Source organism: Aotus nancymaae, unplaced genomic scaffold (genome assembly GCF_030222135.1).
Source record: "Aotus nancymaae isolate 86718 unplaced genomic scaffold, 86718_ANA_hifiasm-v0.15.2.pri h1tg000036l, whole genome shotgun sequence".
NCBI lineage: Eukaryota > Metazoa > Chordata > Mammalia > Primates > Aotidae > Aotus > Aotus nancymaae.
In genome coordinates this window covers 61284812-61302098 of record NW_026988450.1, presented here as the reverse complement: position 1 = coordinate 61302098, position 17287 = coordinate 61284812, and the positions used below count along the sequence as shown (strand labels likewise).

General features: G+C 32.4%; 1 protein-coding gene across 1 annotated transcript in view; it reads left to right on the top strand.

The window, feature by feature from the left end:
- Positions 1–17287, top strand: part of CSMD3 (CUB and Sushi multiple domains 3) — a 1293678-nt gene that overhangs the window by 834754 nt on the left and 441637 nt on the right. Inside the window, exons 19-20 of the mRNA XM_012443291.2 lie at positions 1798–1986; positions 10615–10731. Coding sequence (XP_012298714.2) covers positions 1798–1986; positions 10615–10731 — 306 coding nt within the window. The remainder of the gene's footprint in view (positions 1–1797; positions 1987–10614; positions 10732–17287) is intronic.

Sequence of the window (17287 nt, the reverse complement as noted above, 5' to 3'; positions counted from 1 at the left end):
TATTTATTTAGACTTATTTTCATGACTCTTAGATCAATGCAGCACAGTGAAAGACATAAAAGAAATATATCATCCTACTTTATCAATTGAAAAACAAAGAAAGGCAAATGAATAATTAATGCTGTATATTCATTGACCTCTATGTAGGTCAGTAACCAAAACCATTAAAATCACTTTTTAATAATTAAATTTTACTGTAATTTGCATTGTCTATGACCTCTGCAACCCCCCATTTCTCTGATTTTAGAGAATTTTATTACAATGTTAGAGTTTTATGTAAAGGAAAGTTATATGTAACCCGGAACATTGGAGGAAATTAAAACCTGAAGGAAGGGTATCTAAACTTTACTGTTAAAGACTGAGAAGATTGTGTACATTAAGGGGAAAACTGAAGGTATTCCTATGAGAGAACACATAAAACTAGTGAGGAGACTTATCTGATTGATATAAAGAATGACCATTGGGAGATAATGACAATTTAGATTAGTTAAGTCTAAATTGGGAATCTTAATTTTCAGGGTGATGACTTTGAATATCATGCCATTAGTCGTAGAGTATTAAAGCAATGAAAATAAAAGTTGTATTGAAGATAAAATTGTCTGTATTATATTTTAGTTTCTCATTAAAATAATAGCATTTAGATGAAATGAATATGTTTGATAAATATACTTAAAATGTACAATTTCCCTCTTTAAAATTAAACTTCTATTTTGTACTATTTGGTTCAGCTTCATTTTTAAATTGGGTAGCCAATACAAATACATATAAATGTGATTTAATGTAATCTCATATAAATGTGTAATCTCATAAATATAAATGTGATTTAATGTAATCTCATATAAATATGTAATGTAATCTCATATAAATGTGATTTAATGTAATTACAAAATTTAAAAAATGTTAGTTACTATTTTTGGAATGTAGAAATAGTAGTTATTCACTGTTTAAATCTCCTGTACAGGAAGAAAAAAAGTAATTACTTGTTATACCTTATACCAGTGGTTTTCAATTGACGGTGTTGTTGCACCCAAGAAATGAGTAGCAATATCTGGAGATATTTGTTATTGTCATGATTGAAAAAGTGCTACTGGCATCAAACAGCTGGAGGCCAGGAATGTTTCTAAACATACTCCAATGCACGGGACACCCACAACACAGAAGTATCCAGTCCAAAATGTCATTAGTGCCAAGGCTGAGAAGCTGTATCTTATTAAAGGAAAAGCATTGCCATGGTGATCTCAGCTAGGGATTGTAAATTGCAAGGAAGATATCAGGAGACACTGAAGTGTACTAGAGACTACTGGTAACAGCAGCAGTTAGCCACCAGAGGAAATGAACTAATTGGTTTTACTTAGAATGGTTCTGGTTTTCATATTTTCATACCTTGCAAAATGCCTCTACTCTTCTTATTATTTCTTTAGTGATTAAATGAGACAATTTTACATAATATTTAGAACTGTGCTTGGAATAAAATAAGTTCAAGAAATGTTAACTATTGCTATGATTATTACTGTTATATATGTGCATATACACACAAAATTTATAACAATACAAAATTTTATGGATAATTGTACATTTTCATCAAGTTCTTATATAATTAAACGACCTGAATTTGATCCTTACTGGTAGGCAATAAGAAAACAAATTTATTAAATAAATTGCTGATTTTAAAATGAAGTATGAGTACCTTTATCTGTAAAAATCATTGCTTGTTATTGTTTGAAGAACTAGGAATTATTTTCAGCAAATCCGAGACCAATCAAGCTTATTTTTTATTTTCTTCCCTTTGTTTTCCAGGTGTTACAGTGAACACGTATTCTTGCTTGGATCCTGGCATACCTGTACATGGTCGTCGCTATGGTCATGATTTCTCCATTGGCTCTACTGTTTCATTTAGTTGTGATCCAGGATACAGGTTGAGTCATGAAGAGCCCCTTCTATGTGAAAAAAACCACTGGTGGAGTCATCCACTCCCAACTTGTGATGGTAATACCTCATTCAACATGCAAAATATGCTGATTTATAAATAGGAAAGTCAGTATAGTTATTTATATAGGGTTTACCATAACTATAAATCTTTTCGAATTTTAAAGGAATCTTTTGAATTCTGGCAAATTCATGTTATCAAACCATTCATGAAATAAAGACTATTGCTAATCAACCAAACTTACCCCATTCCTAAAGATATTATCTATTTATCTACTCTGTTTATATATGCGTATATCTTTAAAACTGACCTATGTAACTATTTTAAGACCATACTGTGGACCTTTTGAAAACAGCCTTGAAAATGCCAAATTGGTATAAGAAGAAAGTCGTGGAAAAAATGCTGCATTAGCTTCCTGCCTTGAACGGCAACATGTGTCGGTTCAAACCTGTCCACCAAACTTCTAACCATCTACATGCATCATGGTAGTTTACTTAGATTGCCCTGTTGTGGCAAGTTTCTAGCTATAATTAAAAGTATGCCAGTGTTCTTTACTGCTTCTTTGTTTCTATGAGAGTAAGTCAGAAGTGCTTCATTTTTCAGGAAATGTATATGAAAATCCCGTGGAAGAAACTGCTTCTCCTAAGATTGGGAAATGCTTGCATACTTGCTTGTCAAAAAGCACACTCAATGTAAATCTATGTATTATTTATTTAACTATGCATTTTAATTTCTATTTACAGCACTATTTTCAAATTCTATACTTATTCTTTCTTAAGGTGGAAGATGCCATTTGTCATTTTATAATTAAATTTTCAAGTACTCTCAGTGCCATCATTTTTTAGACATTTTTAAGCTAATTTGTTTTTATATCAAGATTTAAATCATCAAAAATCTTTCTTTAATTAGGTATGATAACATTTGTAATCGTCAACATTCTTGTGATTGTAAGTGATAAAAATCTGACTCTAACTGTTTTTTAAAAATAAAAGCAGAAGCTGTTGTTCAACTGTTCAAACAGTAGAAAAGGCAAGGTGGCATACCTCTTATTGCTAATAATAAGCATAAATTCAAAACTTTTTAAGAATTTCTCCATCTTCCTCCTAGACTTTTCTTTATGTAGTCACATAATTCTCTTATATTGCTGCTAAGCTTTTTCCATATGAGGAAATGGCAGTAGTGTATACACTCTCAGGAAGATGGAAGTTGATAGCCATGTATCTTCAGGTTCAGAGAGGAATGAGAGCTCTTCCTTATTATTCTAATTAGAAAAATCCCAGGGAAGGTGTTCAATTGGTCCACATCTAAACTAGTAACTATAGTAAAGGAGAAGCCCCCTTATGATTGGCCTTGTCTTGGTCATGTGCTCATCTATCCCTATGGTTGAGACAAACCATGATGGTATAAAGGTCCTATTTTTGCCAGACCCTGATAAAGCTACAAGGTTGGCATGAATAAAGAGCATTCACCATGAAACAAAAGTATGGAGAAATATTTTAAGAACAGGAAGATAAAAAATAATGCCAAGCATATCAACATGCTTAACTTTTATTAATAATAAAAGCAAATATATCCAGTTTTCTCAGGAGCAGCACAGGCCCTCATCATTTTTCACCAGTGCAACAGCAATTCATTTCTGAGTTTTTCAATCCCACCCCATGTTTCTGACTAAGGTTATTTCATGCTATATTCCATATCCAAAATTCTTAATGGGTTTTTATTGCTTAGAAATGAAAGCTCAAGTGACTAATCATAGAATAATTGATCCTTAACCTTGAGGAATACATCCTTTTCACTGATGTCTCCGTCCTGCATTCTTAAAATGAATATTTTAAAAGATCAAATTCATGTTACTTTTAACCTCTATTATGATCTGGCTTCCTCTTTTGTATTGCTGTTTCATATTGAGTGTAAATGGACAAGGACGGAATATTATATTCACTTAAAAATATCTAAGCTTTGTATAAAGCAGCTACTTAATAATTTTTTTTCTGTTGACTCATACTAAACTATTATATCACCTAGTGAACAGATTTGACCAGACCTTTCCTTCAGTCTAAACTTTTGCCCCAGAGGTAACTAGTCCAAATCTCCTGAGGTAACAAGGGAGAAATGAACAAACAGAATTTATTGCCCTGTTCCAAGAATGTAAGCTTGATTGGCCTAGACTGACTAATACTTATGTACAGTGTGCTTCACTCTAACATACATCAGCTTTTGTGATGTCTTTATATCCCATGATTAGCTGATTCACAAAGCAAACCAGACAATGTAATATGGTGGTAATAATAGTGATGACTAATATTTATTGAGTTTTTACAATGTGCTGGTACTGCTACAGGTGCTTTATGTATTTTAAGTCATTTTCTCTTCCAAATAACTCTATAAGACAAGTGCTATTCTAATCACCACTTGTAGATGATAAAACTAAGGCAAAGGAAAATTAAGAACCTCACCATGTGTAATCCCACTAATTAATGGTAAAGTCAGAATTTAAATCCAGGCAGCCTAGATCCAGATCCTATGCACAAGTCTACCACTACACTGTCACCTGCCCACATTCTACACAATAGGAAAATACTAAAATTATTTAAAATAAAAGATAGATGATAAATTTGTTATTCTTTTCTCAGTGATGTCACATACTTATTTTAAGGACTTTATATAGAAATATATATTTTTATATATACAGCCATTTTAATAGTTTATAGATGCTCTGTGCTACTTGGAATGTGTAACTGAAAAACAGGACATTACCCTTTTTGCTATCAATTATAAAAAAGAAAAATAATAATTTGATTTAATTCTATTTTCTGTGTTTATACTTAGGTTTTGAAGTAAAAATGAACCCTTTCTTCATTCATATTTCACTATTGACTGAGGAACTTTGAATCTTGAAACAGAAATTATTTTGTTAGATTCTAGACTATTTTGTAAATTCTGTGCCTTACTTTTTAAAAATTTCACTTCTTAAAGAATGATGCTGCTTCCTCTTTTAAACTTTTAGGTCTAGTTTCCAACAAGCAGCCAGAGTAAGCTTTTATAAATTAAGGTAAATGAGGACAACCCCTTACCTTCTTGCACCTGTCATCCCAGGCAGAATAAAATCCAAAGACTTTTGCATGATTTGATTAACCTCAGCTATTCTGGGCCCTTACTACCTCCCATACCTCATTCTTAATCACTCTCTTCCTCATTCATGCTACTCCACTCCAACTACATGTGTCTCCTGATTACTTTTCCCAATATGAGAACCCTTTCCCATTCCTCCCACCCTGTCCCTCCAATCTTCTCTTCCTTTATCCTGAATCAAGATTCCCCCATAGAACCACATGACTCACTCCCTGATTTCACTCAAAACTATACACTCAAAATTTATCTTAGTAATTATGTAAAAAAAAACCCCTTTTATGCCACTAAAAATTTTCCTCCTAGTATTTTTTACTCTCTTTATAATATTTGTTGATATTGTCTGCTTTCCTAATAGAATATACACTCCATGTAGTAAGAACTTTACTAGATTCACTGTTGCACCCTCAATGCCAAAAAGAGTCCTTGTCAAACAGTTGGCACTCAATAAATCTCTGTTGAATGAAATGAAGCTAAATTCTCCATGAAATTGAAATGCTTACTATTGCTTTTGATTTTGCATATATATTTTCTGGTTTTTGCCTCCATGAATTTTGTTCTTTTTTCCCTGGAATGTTCTAGCCCTCCCTCAACTATGCTTATCAAAATTATAATTAACTTTTAAATGTAATGAACTTGATCATGCTTTCCTGAACAAAACAACTGGGCATAATCTTGACTTTTCCTAGACTCTGTAGTTCTGTATATTTATATGTCATTTATTGCTACCTTATAACCACCTATTGACTTGCTCAGTATTTATTAATTATGCTATATAGACACTATAAAAAGATGAGTGTAGCAGTGTTTATATTCTTCTTGAGTTAGTAGAATGAATAATAGTTATGCTTGTTATCTTATTTTTCTTATATTTTTATAATCAAGAACCAAGTGTTCTTGTTGCTTTAACATGTATTTGTAAAAGATATCCTGTGACACAGAGATCTGATGTTTTTTGAATAACACTTTTTACTAACTAATTTTATTAGATCTTGCTCCTAAATATCTCTGGAGTATTTTTGATAAAACTGAGATTTGAATGGCTGTAAGGTAAGCCAAACAAGAATTTTTAGGAGAGCATTTTGCTTTGTCCAACGTATCAAGTGTTAAGGACAGCATATATGCTAAAAGTCACATATGAATAATGTTTTCTATGCACTGGGGACATGAGATTGTAATGAACTATGGACTAGGGTTGAGAGCAGATGCTGAGCCTGAAGCAACCCTTCAGGAACTGGGCGTTGTTGCTTAAGACACCTCCCCTGTTAATGTGTGTGTAGGTGTGCTATGTCCTGATTTGCCTAAAACATACTCTGTTTTCACCTGTCCTGAGACCCCAATTTTAATCTCAAATTATCCCATGTTGATTTGATTTTTTCTAGCCCCTCCCTCAACTATGCTTATATGTGACAAATTCAGTTGCTTTATGTGAGAGCAAAACACTAAAAAATTTATTTTGTGAGACATTTAACACTAAAAAAGTTAAGTGGTTCAGTGTCACTCAAATCATTAAGAGGCAGACTAACATGGAACTGAATGGACTTAAACTTCATTATTTCCCTTATTTCTTTAGTCTTATTAAAAGATTTGAATACATAGGTTAAAACAGCAGAAGAATACCTGAATTAAGGTTTAGGTTTCTAGAATTCAAGATAAACAACTGTGTCTAGAATCCAAGTATATGAACAGTCTCAGTTTAAGGGCATAAAAGGGAGACTTGAAAATAGGAAAAGAAGAGATGAGATTAAAAGCAAACAAATCAATAAATTAAAAATTAATAGGATTTGTAATAGATGGTTATTTCCATGCCTCATTGCAATACTCAAAGTATTTTAATGGATCCTGGTTTAAAAAATGTCTATTTCAGATATCGACAGACTAGCACTGGCCCAGTGTGTATCATTAACAAGGATATGGTTTAAATTTACAGGTCTGGGCAATTACATTCAAGTGCTCAGCTTTTGAAGAGACTTCACTGTTTCAAAACTCTAATGGATACTTATCCTGTGAAAAAGCAGTATCATGTGTGGCAAAAATTAGGGAGAAAAATCTCTACTGGCCAAGATTACTGTGTACCTGGCTAATTGTTCTCCACTAATTGGACTGTCAGTATGATGGCTTATTGTACCACAAATTTTTAGCTTTTAGGTGCTTTTTATCCTTTTAGATGCTTTTCTTTGCCAGCTGTTTGCTCTCACATAAAGTAACTGAATTTTTCACATGTACATATTTCATCATACTTTGAGTTCTTTAGTTTTTCAAAGATTCACTTGATACATGATTGTCTATTTCCCATTCACAAGAACATATAATCCTATTATGTCTGTTACAAAAGTGTTGGTGTCCCTGAAGACACATGGAATCAATTAGCAAGGTTGCTGTAATAAAATGGAATTCTTTCTGAACATGTAACAGGAGATAACACAGGAGATCCATGGTACCTATTTTAGACAGTCTTGTTCTAATGACATTTACTAAGTGAATGGCCCATACATTCTCTTAAACTGACTTAAATCTCAGCATTCACTTTTTAAGTCATTTGTTTTTGGAGAAATTTTTATAATTATCTCTATGCAACTACATCTGTTATAATATATTTGAATTCTATCCTGTATCTGAAAATATAAAACAAAGCATCACATATAAAAACTTAAATCTTTTTTATTCATCTTAATATCTTAGGTCACTCATAATTGATTTTAATAAGCTTTTACACATTCTTATCTTTCCAATAGGAGAAATAGTTTTTGCATAAGCAAACATTATCAGTATGAAAGAATATTCAGTAATGAATTAACCATTTTTAAAATTAATCCAACTCAAACATACTTTGTATTTAGCATTAGCATCTGTTACTGCGCAATTTCTTGCAATTGCTTAAAAAAAGCTGACAATATAAAACAAATGCAATTTAAAACATTTGCAATGTAAAATAATCCCATTTAGAAAAATGAAAAATTTCATTAGATTGATGAAAATGATGAGGCTGATGATGATGATGGAAAACTATTTCAGTCACATACAAGAGATAGATCAATTCAAGAACATAGATGAGGATACTGACCCAATAGGTGTTAGGTGTGTAAAAAAAAAGTTATTTGAAAATGAAAGGATTAAATGTGTCTCTGAGAATATAAATGATGCCCTTGAGTTTTTTTTATACATTGATCATTTGTGAGGGAAGTGTTACAAAATCAAACATAAGTTAAGAACATCATAGCTTGCTAAAGCAGTATTCTTAATGTGGAAAAAACATCAACACAATTCAAGAATCTGCTTAAGATCATCGACCTTGTAACTCGACTGTTTGAGTTCTTTCTATACTTTCTTTTTCACCTGTAAATTGAATAATTACAGCATTTTCCTCAAAAGGTTGTTGTGGGGGCTGAGTTAATGTGAATAAAATCTGCACAATAGTGCCAGCCACCTTTTAAGTTCAAAACAGTGTTTGGTCTTGTTTTTTTAATTAGAATTAGTAAAATCATTGTAATTGTATCCTAAGTTTTATTAGATATAAAATAAAATTTATGTGTCTTCATGTTTTTACTTTCATCTTTCAAAATGAAACTTAAATTACATCGTCTTCATGTTTTTACTTTCATCTTTCAAAATGAAACTTAAATTACATTCTTTCCCAACTATTTACTATGAAATTCCATCTTTAAGTCAATTATCTTCAATGTCTGCATCCAATGATAATTATTTTCAAATAACATAAATCTCCACTTTGTTATAAAACTATATTCTATACATTGCCAAATGATTCTAGTCAAAGTAATAGTATGAGTATTTGTTATTAATATATTAGTTGTTGGCCATTCCTCCTAAATTTTTTAATGTGTTTATGTGTTACATAGGTTTATTCATTTACCTACAGAATGTCCCTTTAAGTTCCCTCTTCTACATAGGTATATAGGTACAGCTTACAGACAAAAAATTCCCAAGAAACTCTCCCAAGAAGTTTCTCCCAATAAACTTCTCAAGAAGTAGGATACTTGACAAATTGTCTTTATTAAATGCCAGATATAGGTGAATGGGAGGAAGGCAGCAAATCACACTGCCATGTGTGTACCTATGAACAATTTTGCATGTTCTTCACATGTACCCCAAAATCTAAAATGCAATTAAAAAAAAAGAAACACACACACACACACACACACAAACAAAAAACACTAAGTAAGACGAAGTCCTGATCACCAAGTATATTAGTTATCTTTTCCTGTATAACGAATTACCCCAAAGCATAATGACTTAAAACAACAAACCTGCATTAAAAAAAAGAAAGAATACTGATAAACAGAAAAACTTTCTCTCAACTTCTTATACATACACCCACATGAATACAGATATAGAAACACACATGTACATGTGCATGCTCAGGAGCACATATCTGAAGTATTTCCTAAAAATTTGCATCCCTCTTTTTTGTTACTTTTTGTGTATTTTAAACTAATTTAACTCTCTTAATTTTCATTCTTCTGTTCATTGAGAAATTTTATCATAGCTGTATGACATATAGTCCTTTGAAATAGAGACTGTAGGTTTTAATTCAGTAGACATATTCACTCATCTAATTTCACTGAACAAATTCATATAATGTTACAGTGTTAGGTGTTTTTAGAAGAGACAAAGCCAAAACTCACTTTTCTAGTGTGCTGGGAAAGTGGGGCAAGGATCAAATTAGACAAGGGTACATGTGGCATTCATGATTCTTACTGCCCTTGGCTATGTCTAACAGGTGGCCTTTCCAAGTGAGTAGAATAAGGGGTCAACAAATGCTCTGCTCCCAATAGAATAAAAATGCTCACTAGGCAATATTTTTTTTGGCTCCTCCATGTTTCAATTTTGATAACATTGTCTGGCATACCATAAGCACTGATGGCTGTTGAATATAGTAGAAGACATTGTAAACTATGATTTGTTCTCAGATAAATGAATATCAAATCAAATATTAATTTTTTAACCTCAGATTATTCTTATTTTTTTATCTTAGAATATTTACTTACAAAACTACACCCCCTCAAAAGATCCTTTTTATTCATAATATTTCCTAGAAAAATACAGAAGTACAGAAGCAGCCTTTAAAACTTTTACAACTCACCTCACAGTTTTAAAAGGAATCCTATAAAGAATGACACATATCCCTTTAGGAATCTATATTAAACAATTTTGCACAATTAACAATTCATTTTCCTAGTGCTCAATAAAAGGAACTGCTAAACAATTACTCATGCTTAATTTGCCATCAATTTATGCAAATATTGCTTATAATTAAATGTATTAGTACATCAAATTCAAATGTGGAAAGTGGAGCCATGTTCTCTTGGGAACAGTAGTAATTCTCAGATGCTACTAAATACCTTTTGCTTCTCTAGTGCTTGCAGTGGATAAAATGATTTCCTAGTACTGGAAAAGGTCTTAATATACACCTGTTATTACTAGGATGTAGCTTAAGCAAAGATAACGTGATTCCTCATTTCAAGAGAGAAGATAAGAAATTTGTTCACACTCTGCCTCTCTCACTGCCAATCACATGGCTGTATTTCTTTGTATTTCAGCATTGTGTGGAGGAGATGTTAGAGGGCCTAGTGGAACAATCTTATCACCTGGTTACCCAGAATTTTATCCAAATTCTCTGAATTGTACGTGGACGGTTGATGTAACCCATGGAAAAGGTAATTTGCCTCATGAAATAATAATTGGGCTATCTTCTGAATTTTCATTGAATCTATTTTTATTTCATTGTTCTTTACATGTTATTTTGCATGAGCAAAAATAGATCAATACTAAAATATGCTAAAACAAATTTCAATTTAAATAATTGCCACAAAGAATTATATTTACCCTTCTATAGTATTATATATTGTGCTTATGTTTTTACCAGGCTGCTGATATGAGATTTTTTTTACTTTTGATATAATAAACTAATAATGTCATTTGAAATTTTTATAACAAGAAAACCTCAAACCAGATGGCTTCAGTTTCTGTCATAGTGTTAAGAAGTTGATTTCAGGAGTTCAAAGGGGTATATGAGATGCTCTGATGTGCTGAGCCAATTTTAAAGCAACTAGTGTATGTTTACATACACTTGTTTATAAATGTTTATTTTTGTTTATAATTTATAAATTTATAGCCAATCTATAAATATCTATGTCTCAGATTCTTTAGTACAGAGCTGCATATATGTCTCACATAATTAAACTAGAGTGTAAAATTGCACTCTGCATAAGGTAGAGGTTAATAAATGTCCTTTTACAAATAAATAAATAAGTAAAAGCCTCTGTAATATTAATATGGTTCATTCATGAGATTCAACGAAACTCATAAAACTTTTACAACAGACTTCACTGTTTTGAAAGGAATCATATAAAGAATAACATGTATTCCTTTAGGAATCCATAACAAACAATTTTACATAAATAATAATTTATTTTCTTAGTGCTTAAAAAGAGGGACTGCTAAACAATTACTCATGTTTTATTTACCATCCATTTTTGAAAATATCGCTTATAATTAGAAATGTATAAGTACATACTTCAAATTTATCAATGTACAGTGTAATTTATCAAGGTAACAACTTACCAGTGGTAAAATGACCATTCTAATACATCAAAACAAAAAATACATTAAAATTATTTACCCAAAAATCTCTGTGAGCCAATCTTCTAAGGGAGCTAGTTTATTCATTTTAAAATTTAATTTTGATAAGTATTATTTCTTTTAGCCTGTTGGTATATTATATTATTGAATTTTACTACTAAATTATACTTACTGATTTTAATATAGAAAATCTAAAAAAAAAAAATCAAAACAATTAAAACTAAAAGCTTATGTTTAATACATTTAAATTTATTGTGTTTTCACAGATAAAGTTTGCCTTTGATAAAATTATAAATTATTTTATCAGCAAATGAGAATTATGTGAGGACTATTTTTGTTAGTTTTCTACAATGAACTAAATATTATTGAGAAAAATGTTGTTAAAATTGAGTATTCTAGTACTGAATAGCAGGAATGAGGTAGAAGACTTTAAAAACTCTGATTTTTGTTGCTCTTTATTAATAGAAGACTCTTTGCTGGAAGTTAACCAAAGTGTCCTGTTATTCCAGTGTCCAGTAGATTAATGGAGTTTAAGCTCCCTGATATTATAGAAGGGAGTGGAGGGCTACATATTGCTTGCTATGTAAATAGAGGTTTAATTAGCACTTAAGGTTTTGCATCTTCATAGGTTATAAGTGTTAATTAAATCTGTATTTACATGGCAAGAGATGCAGATGTAGACGCCTTTCTTCTAAGAGCCAACTAAGTTTGTTTGAAGTACAACTCTTTCAAAGTGTAGCCAAAGTTACCCGAAAGGAAAATCTCCAAGTTGTGAGAAATATCCGAAGTAACAAAGTCTAATCTCTTACTCAGAAAACTAGTTTCTCCATATGGTATTCCAAAAACATGATGAATTGGCCTGTTGTGGATATTTCTGTTGATGGGAACGGTACTTCTTGGGAAAACCTGCTCATTTTTTACGTATTTAATTGTTTAAAAATTATTCTGCAGCCATTATCCCTGTTCTGCTCTCTGGAGCTACATCATAAAAACAGCCTAATCTTTGCTCCAAACAAAAGCTCCTGAAACATACCAACTCACCATTCTAAGACTACCATGTTTTTCATGTCCACTATCCCTAGATCCTTATTCCAAGTCTTTTCTTACCATACTAAACACTCCTAGTTCCTTTAATTCATAATAAGATAATACTTTCATTTTCATCACCGCTCTAATCAATTTTCTCTGGATGCGTTCCAGCTTATCTCTTTAAAATGTGGTTTTCTAAAATAAACACATCATGGCATAGTGAAACACTAAAATTATTTTCATTAAAGAAGACAGTATTTGTGTTAATTTACTTTTTGCTGCCATGTTATACTACTAATTGATAAAGAGTTTGCAGCAATCTAAATCATCTTTTTGGGTTACTGGGACTTTAAAATACAGATAAACTCAATTCCTAAAATTCTATAATCATGCAATTGCTTTTTTTCTGTCTTCCATGCAAACTTTTATATTTACCCCTGTTATATTTTATCATATTGATTTTGATTCAGAGTTCCTATGAGATCGTTTTAAAGTGATTTACATTTCATTTACATTTATATTATATTATATTCATTTACATCTTATATAAGCATGATAATTAGTACTTTAAGGGTCTATAAGTATCTTTACAAAGATAAATCTAAATATCTAAATATTTAAGAAATAATAAAATTTAAATGTACCATCTGCAGTCTCTTCACCATTAACATTAAGTCAAGGTGTGTGAACACACACAATTGTTCAATAGTTTCAAAGTCAGTTAACTGCAGTATCATTTGGCCTACATGGCTCCTTATTCACAAGGGCACCATGAGAGATTTTCCTGAAACACATTGTAGATGTCAAGATGCTAATTATAAGTAGTTGCTGAAAATCTTGAGAAAAAAGAAAATGTACATCAGAAAAAAACCCTTAGACTCTTAGAAGTTGGACTGTACTAAAATAAAGCATAGTCCACACTTATTACTTTACAGATTAGGAAAAACATAATTCAAATGGTACCCATTAGGCAATAGCTGGTGGTATGACTATAACTAAAACCAAGGTATTAGCATTATTTTACTTTAAGTATGTCTTTTTATATATATATATATATGTGTGTCTGTAACATAAATTACCTTTATTGGACATCTTGAATTAGCATCCTTACAAGCATTCTTACAAGAAGTAATTATGATATTGAAACCACTGACTTTTTCTCCCTGCCTTGTTAGCATTGTATGTCTTTGCCTGTCTAATTCCCTTCTTTCCAAAATGTCTATCCTAGGTCTGCACCTCCACAAACTTCTTGCTTTTGAAGGTCATTGCCTTTTTGCTTTGGGAGGTCATTGCTTTAGTTTTTTTGTTGTTGTTTGTTTGTTTTCTGAGATGGGTTCTCATTCTGTTACCTAGGCTGATCTTGGCTCACTGAAGCCTCAATCCGGGCTCAGGTGATGCTCCCACCTGAGCCTCTGAGTAGGTGGGACTACAGTGCACACCACCACATCCAGCTAAGTTTTGTATATTTTGGCTGAGACAGAGTTTTGCCATGTTCCCCAAGCTGACCTAAAACTCCTAGACTCAAGCAATCTAACCGCATAGACCTCCCAAAGTGCTGGGATTACAGGTGTGAGCACCAGACCTGGATGGTCATTACTTTTGAAGGTCATTTTTAGACACCTCTACTGACCTCTTTGACAAATTAGTTACCCGTATTTTTTTTTGAGATGGAGTCTTGCTCTGTTGCCAGGCTAGAGTGCAGTGGTGCAATCTCGGCTCACTATAACCTCTGACTCCCTGGTTCAAGCGATTCTCCTGCCTTAGCCTCCTGAGTATCTGAGATTACAGGCACGAGCCATCACGCTCAGCTAATTATTTGACATTTTTAGTAGAGACAGGGTTTCACCATGTTGGACAGGATGGTCTCGATCTCCTGACCTTGTGATCCACCTGCCTCGGCTTCCCAAAGTGCTAGAATTACAGGCCTGAGTCACTGTGCCTGGCCTAGTTACCTCTATTTCGATGCTCGTATACTGACTTATATTAAACAATTTGGCAGAATGCTTAAAATTTTGGTTCATTTATCTTTTTCCTCAGGCCACGAGTTACTTACAGTCTTCTAAATATTTATATTCTGTAATGGCTAAAATATAGTAGTTTCTCAGGATCATTTACTTATTTGTATTAATTGACCTTTGGCTCGACTTTGAAAGTCTTCAGTTGTTTTGCAGTAGTGAAAGAAAGAAAATATTACCATTTAATCCATGACTTGATGAACAGCAGCTTCTTTTATAAAGTGGCTGGCCAGATCTAAGTAACAGGAGAAACATTAGCTCTCATTTTGGGGATCTGATCAATAACAATAACACTTATTGAATACACCCTCTGTGCCAGTCACTGTGCAAAGTCATTGTCGTGTTACCTTATTTAAACTGCAAAACAACTCTATTAAAACCCCATTTTACAGATGGGGTAAGAAGGGCTCAGAAAGGTAAATAATACTTAACAGTGGCTTTGTGGGCACCACTAATTATTTAATGAAATTTTAAAATAATTAATTCTATATATAACAGAACAAGCACATTTTTCTTGAAAAATATAAATACTATACATGATGATTTATTTCTCTTTTTTTCAATCTACTGTCTCTCCTACTGTACAACTATTTTTTTCTTAGCTTTATAGCAGAAATAAGACTGACTTATCTGAACTTTCCACCATTACATTATTTTGTAGCAGCTAATCTGGAGAGCAAAGCATCTTCTCTTTACTATGTCAAAATTCCATTTTCTTTCCATCTTTCTAGTACCAATACTGATTTTATACTATAGAATATTTGAAAAACTGACTTAACGTTTGGACTCCCTCTAAAAGGGCTCTTGTATTCCTGCCCATTATAAAGAAGAGGAAAAGAAATCAAAACTTACATTTTTGAAAAATAATCTGAAAATAGCACCTTATATACTTCAAATCTTTCTCAAATACAAAATTGCTGATTTATTATGCAGTAATAATTTTGTCGTGTTAATGTTTGTGTTTTTAGTTTATTTGTTTTGGTCTTACATTCTATCACTTTTTTTTTAAATAACAATGGAGACTCAAGAATTTCCAACATTTGGAGCTAAAATGTAAATGAATAAAGAATGTTACTTGTCATACTCTGAGGTTTTTGGAATTTTCTTTATTCTTTTTTTAAAATTGTACTTTAGGTTCTGGGGTAAATGTGCACAGTATGTGTGATTGTTGCATAGGTACATACATGGCAATGTGGTTTGCTGCCTCCATCCCCCCATCACCTATGTCTGGCATTTCTCCCCACGTTATCCCTCCTCACCTCCCCACCCCCTACTGTCCCTCCCTTCCCCGTGTCCATGTTTTCTCATTGTTCAACACTCTCCTGTAAGTGAAAACATGCAGTGTTTGATTTTCTGTTCTTTTGTCAGTTTGCTGAGAATAATGGTTTCCAGTTTCATCCATGTCCCTACAAAGGACATTAACTCATCATTTTTTATGGCTGCATAGTAGTCCATGGTTTATATGTGCCACATTTTCCTTGTCCAGTCTAATGTCTATGGGCATTTGAGTTGGTTCCAGGTCTTTGCTATTGTAAACAGTGCCACTATGAACATAGGTATGCATGTGTCTTTATAATAGAATGATTTATAATCCTTTGGGTATATACCCAGTAATGGGATTGCTGGGTCAAATGGAATTTCTATTTTTAGGTCCTTGAGGAATTGCCACACTGTATTCCACAATGGTTGAACTAATTTACACTCCCACCAACAGTGTAAAAGTGTTAGCAAATAGTTTGGCAATTGTTTAGGTCATGTACAAAAAAATAAAGCACCTCAAGGGAAGGATCCCCATGGCAGCCATTTTTTGTTTCATATGGCACCTAACAGTGTATTATGTGTATTTGAGTGTGTGTGTTTGTGTAAAGTCATTAGTCTTTTACATGTTTTATTGACAGTGTCATTAAATACTAATTTGATACCACAAGGAGTTCACTACATAGTCACTAGAATGGAACAAATTAAAAAGCCGCAGATTTTCAAGTATTGGAGAGGATACGGCACAACCATATTGTCTATGGAAATGTAATCAGCATGGCCACTTTGTAAAACAGTATATGTTAAAGCAGAACACATATTCTTACCCTATCATTCAGTAATTTCACTCCTAGATACATACCCAACAGAAATAAGCACATACATTCACCAAAGAAATACTAAAATGTTCAAGCAGCACTGTCTACATTTGTGATAAACTGCAAATGACTTAAGTAACTATCAACAATTGAACAGGGAAATAGATGTGGTATATCACAAGGTGGAATGCTATACTATGCATCACCAAAAATGAACCACCCACAACTACACATAATTATATTGAGAAATCTCACATACCTAATGTTGAGTAAAAGAAGTCCAATCAAAAAGAGTGTATGTTATATGATTCCATTCTAGAAACTAAAAAATATATATACAAAGCAGCAAAATTTGTCCTATTAGAAGTTGAGTGAGTGGTTACCTTTGGAAAACTAAAGTGACAGAACAGTTTTATAAAGAAGGCTCTGGTTGTTGTTAATGTTGTGGCTATTGATTTGGATACTATTTGCAAAGGTGTTCAGTTTGTGAAAATTCACTGAGCAGGACACTT